The sequence below is a fragment of the Lactuca sativa genome, chromosome 5, assembly GCF_002870075.4.
Source record: "Lactuca sativa cultivar Salinas chromosome 5, Lsat_Salinas_v11, whole genome shotgun sequence".
Lineage (NCBI taxonomy): Eukaryota > Viridiplantae > Streptophyta > Magnoliopsida > Asterales > Asteraceae > Lactuca > Lactuca sativa.
The window spans coordinates 21,576,570-21,587,330 of NC_056627.2; the positions used below are offsets into that span (position 1 = coordinate 21,576,570).

Sequence of the window (10,761 nt, forward strand, 5' to 3'; positions counted from 1 at the left end):
ATAACTTCATGAAATACTCAACCCATGAACAATCCCAAAAATGAGCCAAATATGACAATAAACTTCCAAGAAAGAGATCTAAGCAATAAATAAGCAAGTTTTCGACTTTTTACCTCAAAAGAGTAGCTAAACTCAAGGAGATTCTGGATCTATAGCTCCCCCCCTTCAAGCTAGGCATCACCAACTTCAAGCTCTTTAAAAAATGAGACCAAAAGAAGCAACTTATAAGCTCACACACTCAACTTGGGGTAAGATGCACGAATTCTAGGGTTTCTGGACAAAGGAGGTGATTAGGGTGGCCAATAATGGGACTTAACGCCTTTAAATAGGGTGCAACACCCTAAAAATTAGGGTTTCATATTCAACCACCAACTCGTCGAGTTTTCCTCTCCAACTAGTTGAGTTGGTCAAAAAAAATCCGCGACCCAAAACTTTCAACACGTCGAGTCGAGGCCATCAACTCGACGAGTTCCAAGGAAAAATTTGTCTTTTTAATGAAAATTCTCATACCTGGGAATCAGGATGTTACAAACAAAACCCATATATTTGAACACAAACAAGAAAAACCCACATTAGATTTCGGTTCTTGGATCTAAAGCGAGATATGAGAACTACCGAAAAAACTTCCATTGGAGCCACCAACGTTAACCTACATCTAATGGCGATTTTTCATTGCAAGATCTAGGTTTATTTCTCCATCGGAGTAACTGAAACTATGCATATAATATTGATTCTCGATTTTCACATAATGGAGATTGATGTTGATGATGGTTATGTTGGAGACGATCTGATAGAGGCCCAGATCGTTGTTGAATAAAATCGATCTCAAATAGACTGATGATGTTCAAAAGAAAATCACGCAAATCTTCTTCTTCATCTAGATCCTAAAACTGATAATGGATCCCTTGGCTATGTTTTCCTTACTGTTCTTTGGGATTCATCTGGGTCGTTCATGGTATACGCTCTTGGGTATATGTGTGTTCGAGTTAAAACTTAAAAGTGGGTTTATGTGTGTTTTGAGTTGTAGTTGCGTGTTTTTTTTTATTTTTATTTTTTTAAATTTTTTTATTTTTATGAGTTGATGTATGTGTATGTATCTTTAAAGTGTTTGTTTAAGCTTTAATGTGTTTCTTTAACCGACAAGGAAGAAGAGGAAGTGTGTGTATGAGAGAGAGAGAGAGAGAGAGAGAGAGAGAGAGAGAGAGAGAGAGAGAGAGAGAGGTGGACAATCTTATTTTTTTATTGTTTAAATAAATAAATAAATAAATAAGTATTAGATTTAAAAAAAATAAAAATAAATAAAAAATAAATAATCCAAGGATATTAAAGTCATTTCAGTTACTAAGGGACCTAATCCACAATAAAACTAGTTTAAAGGGACTACGAAGCCAAAAAACCGAAGTTTAGACTAAAATTTAGAAAAGTTACATGACATATGACCATTATTTACATTTTTATCTAATTTTCTTACGATTTATCTCTACGTGCAAAATACCCTAAAATATTAGTTCTTTAAAGGATTAATCTTTTCTATTCGACACATCAATCTAATCGGGCTAGCCTATTTGGCTAACAAGAATGTCTTAACCTATCAATTAAGTAGTAGGAGGTCACAAGAGAAAAAATAATTATTTCCCATTAAAAAAAATCAATGTTAATTCATACCTATTTTAAGCCGTTATTGAACCGCCGATCACGTTACCAACAATGTTAAAAAATTCATCGAAGGCAAACTTATATTAACAAGTGGGTCCGCTCATTTGCTTAACTGTAAGATTCCCCCTTTTCTCTCGTCTCTCTCTCTGTCAAGTGTCAACTCTTCGCAATTTCAATTCAATTTCTTGCTCCGTCTACTACCACTATCCTTTCATCCCGCCGGCGTTCCATGGGCAATTGCTTTTCCGGCGGTGGCCATAGTCAATTTGCCGTTGGAGGCACTTCTTCTGCTCACGATACTCGTGGTTCTAACGACGCCGTCGACGGGTTTCTCAAATCTCGCGGCTACCATGGCCTCTTCTCTCAGATCGAGGTGCTTTCTCTCTCTTGTACAATTCTCTCACCAGAACATTCGTTTATTTTAATTATATAGCTTGTATTCACCGATTTCGATGTATTTCTTTATTATTGTTAAATTTGTTATTCAAACTAAGATTTTGGATGCATATTGACATTACTGGCCAGCAATGAAAAATGTATTTTATTGTTATAATCCGTAATACAAAATAAATCTTACGAATTTATGATACAAGTTCTAAGTGCTAAGAGATCTTAATGTTATATCGTAATTAGTCATATTCTGAGAAAGTGATTTGAGTTTCTTGATTGATTACTCGACTTTTAAGTCTTTATTCTTTACACTAGTTGAAATATAAGATAACTAGATAAGATAAATTGGTTGGATGCACATTGAGGTTTTATATAGCAAGCTGAGGATCAGGTTATCTATATTGTGGTTTATAAAGTAGCAACATGAGCAGTTGATTACTTCTAATAATCTAGATGCAATCATTATCTCAATGTTCATTTTCAGTAGTTGTAGGTTTAAAGAGCATAGTTGGCTTTGCATTGGGTGTAATAATTAAATTAGTTTACTTGATTACCTTAAGCATTTATTGTACTGATGTTATTAAGAAATTCTTGCAGCTATCCTTATCTGCTTCAGACTTGCGTGACAGGGATGTGCTTTCCAAGGTAAGTTTCTCACTTCTTATAAGCCCTAATTTCAATGCACTTTTAAGGTTATCAAGCTCTTTGATAAATATCTAACATATGTGTGCTCTCTGTATATAGAGTGATCCTATGGCAATTGTATATACCAAAGGAAAAGATGGTTCTTTGCAGGAGCTTGGACGAACAGAAGTTGTTCTAAATTCATTAAATCCCAAATGGATCACAAAAATTAAAATTACTTATTACTTTGAGATGGTTCAAACACTTTTGTAAGTGACAAAACTTCATATTTCTATTTTTCTTACAAATACACACATCTTTATCATCTTTAGTTACACAAGTAATTGTCTTATATCATAGGTTCCGTGTCTATGATGTTGACACTCAGTTTCATAGCCCAGACATAAAGGTACATCACATAATATTGTCCTCAACTAACTCTTTTATTACTTGTCACTCATCAGCATAGTTTTATTTTGTCAACAAAAATATGATTTGAAGTAGATATCAATTGCTATCAAGTACCATAATGACTATTTTATGTTTTGCATGCAGACACTTAAGTTAGATGATCAGCAATATTTGGGTGAGGCCACTTGTGCATTGTCTCAGGTATTCACGCTTTATCAATTTGCACATTTCAGGCCTTTTTTTTGCAACATCTGATATTTATTTAATGAGTATATTAATTGTCGATGAAACGTGTCAACTTTTAAGGATGATTTTATGTCAATGTAGATAGTGGCTAATTCAAAACGCGCGTGCACCTTAGAGCTTGTGAGCATTGCAGGGTCTGCTGAGTCGACTCATAAAAAACTTGGACAGCTCACCATTCACGCAGAAGAAGAAGTTGTCTCCAAAACTACAGCAGAGTTGATATTAAAGTGCACAGATTTAGAAAATAAGGATTTTTTCTCCAAAAGCGTAACGACCTTATAACCATTTATTCCGTTCCTGGATTATTATAAATAAATTTCACTCATTTTTATATTAATTTCAGGACCCTTTTCTAGTAATTTCAAAATACACAGAGAGTGGGACTACAGTTCCAATTTGCAGAACAGAGGTTCTCAAAAACAACCTAAAACCTACCTGGAAACCGATTTTTTTGAACATATCACAAGTTGGCAGTAAGGTATACTCAGTATGTTTACATATATATATATATATATATATATATATATATATATATATATATATATATATATATATATATATAATATAAACGTATGACAGTAAAGATATTGATTTTTGTTTTGGTTTTATTTGAATGTATGCAGGACAGTCCACTGGTTATTGAGTGCTTTAATTTTAATGGTAATGGAAAGCATGATTTGCTTGGGTAAGAGACGATAATTAATTTCGATTTCATATATATATATATATATATATATATATATATATATATATATATATATATATATATATATATATTTAAATTAAAATATAAATACTGATATTGCTTTATATTTATATTTTATAATTTTTTGGGTCATTCAGGCGCGTTCAAAAGTCACTTGCGGATTTAGAGAAGTTATCTTCTAATGGGATTGGAGAGAAGTTGTTTTTACCCGTTACTGTTGGAAAAGATTCTCAAACAAAGGTCCAAACTGCCCTTCCTTATCTCTCTACATGTATGTGTGTGTTTCTGCTTTCGTCTTACCCTTGACTGTAATTTTGGTACAGGTACTAAAGAGTCAACTTTTTGTGGAGAAATTCTGTGAAAGTGTTCATCATTCCTTCCTGGATTACTTGTCTGGTGGATGTGAATTAAACTTCATGGTGGCCATTGATTTCACAGGCATCTTTTTTTTTTTTTTTTTTTTTTTAATAATTATAATATCATAATGTGTATTAATTATTTAATTATCTTCTCAATTTGTGAAATTCTGTTTCCAGCTTCAAATGGAAACCCTCGCCTGCCTGATTCGTTACATTATATTGACCATTCTGGACGTCCAAACGCATATCAGAAAGTGAGAACCAACCTTATTATTATTAAATTTTAATTATTATTATTATTATTATTAATTTGTTATTATCGAATCTAAACTTGTAAAACGATAGGCAATACAAGAGGTTGGAGATGTACTGCAGTATTATGATTATGACAAGCTGTTTCCTTCATGGGGATTTGGAGCACGCCCAATTGATGGTCCTGTCAATCATTGTTTTAACCTAAACGGAAGCAGTGCCAACCCAACTGTATTTTTTTTTTTTTTTTTTTTACTTTGCAAATATTTTTGTTATAATCACTTATTTATGCATTTTGATTAAGTCTTGTATTGGCAGGTGTCAGGGATCCCGGGAATTATGATGGCATATGAAAGTGCCCTGTCTAACGTTTCACTTGCAGGGCCAACCCTATTTGGACCTGTAATTATTGCTGCAGCCAATATTGCGAGTCAATCAATGGCAGCTAATGAACACAAGTATTTCGTTTTATTAATAATCACGGTATGCATATCATTATTCATCACATTTCAAAAAATACGTTGAACAGAAAATGTTTTTTTTTTTTTTTTTTAAAATGATTTCACTGGCGACATCACAGGATGGAGTGATAACCGATATACAGGAAACAAAAGATGCCCTTGTCAAGGCATCCAATCTGCCATTGTCGATCCTTATTGTTGGTGTTGGTGGAGCCGACTTTAAGGAGATGGAGGTACTAATATTTAAAAAAAAAATAGATTTTTGTTTTAATATTTTAGTTTTTGAAAATAATATTCAATGTATATTTTTTGTACGTATGCAGATATTGGATGCGGATAAAGGCGAGAAACTTGAAAGCTCAACAGGTCAATTTGCATCACGTGATATTGTCCAGTTTGTTCCATTTAGGGATGTACAAGGTAACATAATATGCAACCTTTTTCTTTAAAGTACAAAAATGTAATAGAAAGAAATGAAAGTAGGATGATAAACAAATAAATGAAGGAAAGCAAGTTGCTATTTATTTCATTTAACCCTTAATTTTTAATGTCAGTTTGCCTAAATACAAGTAAAGGAAAGTAAGTAGCTATTTCTTCATTTTCTTGCATTTAACTTTTAAGTCTTAAAGGGCATAATTTGCCTAAATACAAATAACTGAAAGCAAGTTTCAATTTCTTGCATCTAACCATTTATTCTTAAGGTCATAATTTGCCTAAATAATAAATACAAGTTTTTTTTTTTGGTTTACAGGTGGAGGGATTTCGGTTGTTCAATCGCTTTTGGCAGAACTACCTTCACAATTCTTAACTTACATGAGAAACAATGGCATTCAACCAACACCACCACCTACAACAACAACACTGTAAAATCTCAACGCCTTCCTTCCTTTCATTGTGTATTCTTTGTACAATCTTTTATCTTCTTATTTCCACCATGGATGTTCCATGGTGTCAATTGCCAAACCACACCATGCATCATCCCTTTCTCATTCCTTATTTTTGGTGGGCCCATCGCTTTTTTTTTTTGGTTAAAACCATCAAAAGTAGCCACCGCCAACCAGACTAGACCATATCATGGGCATAGAAAAGTTGACATGGAACCGAACAACAAAATTGTTTATGAGTTAGAATCATGTGCGTGGTTGCCAGAGAGAGAAAGAAACTTTGTGTTGAACACTTTTGCGTGATTTTATGGTTGTTTTCTTGTATTATATTAGGTTTAAAGGGTTTTGTTTTTTTTAAACTACCTTTCAATATGCATGTTCCTGTACACTTGTTCTAACCAATGTTTAAAAAATCGGATTGATTTATGGTTCGACCGGTTCAACCGCCAGGTCAACTAGGTTTTTAGAATTTTCATGTTTTTGTCTTTTATTTTCGTACATAACATTTACCGTTTTCAGTCAAAACCACACCACTTAAAGCTATTTAAGAAAAACTTATAAAATATCCAATACAAAGGAGTTCTTTGTTATTTTGAGGGTCTATAAAGTTGGTAACTATTAGAAATCAAGTCAAATGTTATATGATTATCTTATATCCAAACGGTTCTTATATTTACTTTTTGGAATCACAAAGAATGAATTTGCAATGGGTTATCAAACAAACAAAAGATGTGCATAATGATAATAGAATAGGTAAATGGCACAAAAGTCACTTACTTTACATCAAAATAAAATTTTGATGAAGTGTTTTTTTTTCTCAAATTTGAAATCATGTTTTCTAATTTATTACAATTTTGACCACTTGATCGGTCAACCTGATTATCTACTGATCTGACATGATGACGTGTCAATTTTGATGAATTGGCATGCTGAAAATTTTTTTTTTTTTTCTCACAAATGTGGCAATCAATGGATAGCAAAAACTTAAGAAAATGTGTAGAGATAGACGTGAAACAGTGAGCAACGACGATCTTTCGACTCTTTAATAAAAATTGAGTTTTGATACAAAGTTATATTAAAAGTGAGATTGATTACATCTCTACTTGGAAATACCCAAACAAATTAAAATATCTTTTCACAAGACATAAATCAATTATCAATCGGTATAAGTTGTTATGAAATAAAAAATATAATGATAATAAAACCTATCAAGAAGTAAATGTAATAGCATTAACTACCGACTGGCAGCATTATGTCCTAACAAAATATAGTTTCAAAATCAATAAAATATAACATTTTTTTTTCATTATATATGATCTAAAAAGACAAATAAGTCATCTGACACTTTCTTTCTCATATAATTGGTCCTTCGTCCTTATGTTCTAGGTTATTAATTTCAAGAGGTAGATGAAGCCACACTTATATGCATTTGTACTTGTCCCTAATTTCAATTTTATACGTCATATCTTTGATTATGTAATCTAAAAAAAACATATAAATATAAAAAGCATTAACCTATATGTTTCAATTATTGTGTGCTATTTTTTTCGCTGTTTAAACATTGAATGCGATTAAGCTCTCAATATATACAACAAACAAAATTATATGTAACCTAGATACAGATAGCGATAGAGTATCCAGTTTCCATCAAGTGGCCCACCTTCTGTAAAGTATTAAAGACAATGTTTGGCAGCGTTGATTAGGCTTCCTACAATTAGGGTTCATGTCTCTTTTTTCTTTAGTTAATACACACACAAAGGTTCTCTCAATAGTCTCACAAGCTCATGTTAGGTTTTAATCCACGTTAAATCAACAAACTTTCCGTTTTCTTTTTTCCTTTCCATTCTCCACTAAGAGCTTTTAACATGATTCAGATGTAACTATATGTGTCTGATTCACACACACAAACACACACACACACATATATATATATATATATATATATATATATATATATATATATATATATATATATATATATATATATATATATATATATATATATATATATAAGTCACCAACATGGCAGTCAGTATCACGTCCTTATAGGGAGGCGTTTGAATGTGCTACAAATTGTCTCTATATTTTTTCTTAAATTTTTTTATAAACAATTAGCATGTAAATATTGTTGGTGATTTTAATGTCACCTGTTTATTCTAGTGTAATGGAATTATAGATACCAATGAAATTCAAGTCTTAATTTTAAACAAATTAGGAGGTACGGAATGCTCGCTTGTATAAAACAAGTTTGATTTCAATTCGATCAAATGACGCGCCCTAGTGGAGTCCAAGTGACAGTGCCCCTGGCGGGATAAAATCAACATTTAACACTACCCTAGTTTGTGTCTCATATCAGTGTCTTGATATCAAATCGTTACTTGAAGGATTATCCTCATAATCTAGAATTCAAATAACCCAAACATAGGATCGAAATATCAAATTTGGAAAGTGATCACACGATCCTTCAAACATATCCAACCTACCTGTTGATTACAAAAACATTCTTCTCCTCTAAACCCTAACAAATATTACAACAGTATTGATCTACCTATACAATAAACCAACTTTATACGCATTATAAATGTACTTTTTGCAATTGTTCACGTTCTTAAAAGTCAAAAAAAAAAAGGTCAAAACGTTAAGAAACCTCTGTTATTAAATAATAATAAATATGCGATGGTATTCGTTCATGAAGAGTGCTCTAAGACTTCTTAAACTCTTTTGAACTTGGAAGCATGTTCCTAGTCCAATCAATGAAAAGAATAATTAATGTAAAGAAAGTAACCTACAACACCATCTAGTTTACACTTTTTAAGCCAACTTGTGGGGATCCCCGCAACACTTTATTGTGTAAAATTAAGGTGTTTGATGAACTTTTTAAAGGGAATTTGTTACACAAAAAGGTGAAAAAACTAGGTGCAATATTCAAATATATATTCACAAAAACAGGCTTAGTAATATATATTTTTTAAATGTGTTAATTAAGCTCTACCTCATTCATTGTATCATGCACCCTACTCCCTTAACTTTTGTTAACTTTAGTTGTATGTCATAATTAGGTTTCTACTTAATTTGTTTTTTTAAAGTAATAATTATTTTAGGAGTTCAATTTGACGATAGTTACATATCTATTAGAGCTATTCCAAGAATTGAGCATAACTAAATAAACAAGCTTTTAGTTTGAAATCACAAAATATCACTTAATTCACGAAAAAAGCTTAAAAAATGAGCCAACTATAGCTATTTCTAACAAAAAATTGCTTTTGCGAAACCCTCACAAAGTTCATTAAATTCCTAAAATTAATGTACGCCAAATGTTTTGAAGTACCATCTTAAAGGATTCACGAATAATTGCTTGCAAAATTGATTTTTTTGTACGTTTTGCTAACCATCGAATCCCCAACTTAACATAATTCTATGAATTTTCATATCTGTTTTTATTTAAAAAGTTCATACCAAATATATTCATTTATAAAAAATCGTCTAAAAGATTATCCAACAACACCGGCAAGGGCAAAAGCGTTCTAAACCCTTCGATCATCGTTGCAAAAACATGATATCATCCCACAACAATAGAGTCTAATGATTTTTATCATGGCGGACAATTTACACCGTTGATGCTCTTTAACCTATGGGACAATGAAAAGTGTAAAATAATTATTATATGTGGATACAAATTTGTGGAAATATTAAAAAAATGGATTGAGGAAAAAATAATTAGTTTTTGTATTAGAACTTTGAACGATTGTGTTTTCATTTGACTTTGAATTTTGGAAGGTTTTAGTACTTGTTTGGTGTTTTTCATTGTTTTACCTATTTTAATAATTCGACTAATAAAGTTTAATACATGTTGATGGAAGGCAAACGGGCAACAAGTTGCGCCGCAAACCTTTTCTGGATGGCAAAACTAATTCTTTTGAAAACAACATCTGTGGATCTAGGAGATATGATATAGAATGCATGGTCCGTTGAACTCTGTTGAGGAGCTCCACCGCCTCTGGTGTGAGAAAACAAAATGTATCAAATGTAAAATGTACAAACACATCCTGATTTTCTATACATACATTCTCGGGCTTTGCCACTTTGCACGCAATGGCTTTCAAAGTGGCATGCCCTGCTGTGAAACCTCCGCTCCTCAAACCAACGAGAGGAGAGACCCCAGTAAGATCCACACACACGTGCTTCCTTCCTACCCATCCAAAGACCAAAATGTCAGCTGGTCGAAGTGTGGACCTTCCATCCTGCGGGTCCGTCAAAAAGTTCACCGACGTTTATTTTTTCACAGAAATACCAGCACGCCGACAAGCATCAAAGAGAATATCTTTAAGGACATCATGTCTGTACTTGAAAGCAGGAAGCTCTACACAATGAACCGTATGTTCCCCAAAGGTATCCAAACATGCCTTGCGACAAACTGGGCATATCTCGTCAATTGAAAATAGAGTAATCATGAGGCGGTAACGAATGATAGTTCGGTACTCCACAGGAGATATATGTACATATGCCAATTATAAACAATGAATGATTTTGTATGAAATTTGAATTTTTGTATTAAATTTAAATATATTTAAATGTGTGAGTACTAAATATGAAAATTCGAAAGGACTTTTATATTATTTTAGCAAATAATTACAAAAGAAATAATAAAAATTTAAAAATTAACCCGACTCATCGCCATTTCTTAGCTTTAAATAAAAGAAAGTAAAAAAATATTTATACCGGCTATATTTTATTAGACAAATCTCTTGAGATTGAAATCTCTGGTAACAACA

The 10,761-nt window shown here is 32.2% G+C and overlaps 1 protein-coding gene across 1 annotated transcript; it reads left to right on the plus strand.

The window, feature by feature from the left end:
• Nucleotides 1-1,763: 1,763 nt before the first annotated feature.
• On the plus strand, nucleotides 1,764-6,458 carry LOC111906419 (protein BONZAI 1). The gene is made up of 16 exons (XM_052764143.1): nucleotides 1,764-2,029; nucleotides 2,644-2,691; nucleotides 2,791-2,939; nucleotides 3,031-3,079; nucleotides 3,226-3,282; nucleotides 3,409-3,594; nucleotides 3,671-3,805; nucleotides 3,951-4,012; nucleotides 4,171-4,273; nucleotides 4,357-4,471; nucleotides 4,570-4,646; nucleotides 4,738-4,875; nucleotides 4,963-5,127; nucleotides 5,225-5,338; nucleotides 5,429-5,525; nucleotides 5,857-6,458. Exons 1-16 carry the CDS (start codon nucleotides 1,886-1,888, stop codon nucleotides 5,970-5,972), a joined length of 1,755 nt encoding a protein of 584 aa, XP_052620103.1. The 5' UTR covers nucleotides 1,764-1,885; the 3' UTR covers nucleotides 5,973-6,458.
• Nucleotides 6,459-10,761: the final 4,303 nt, after the last annotated feature.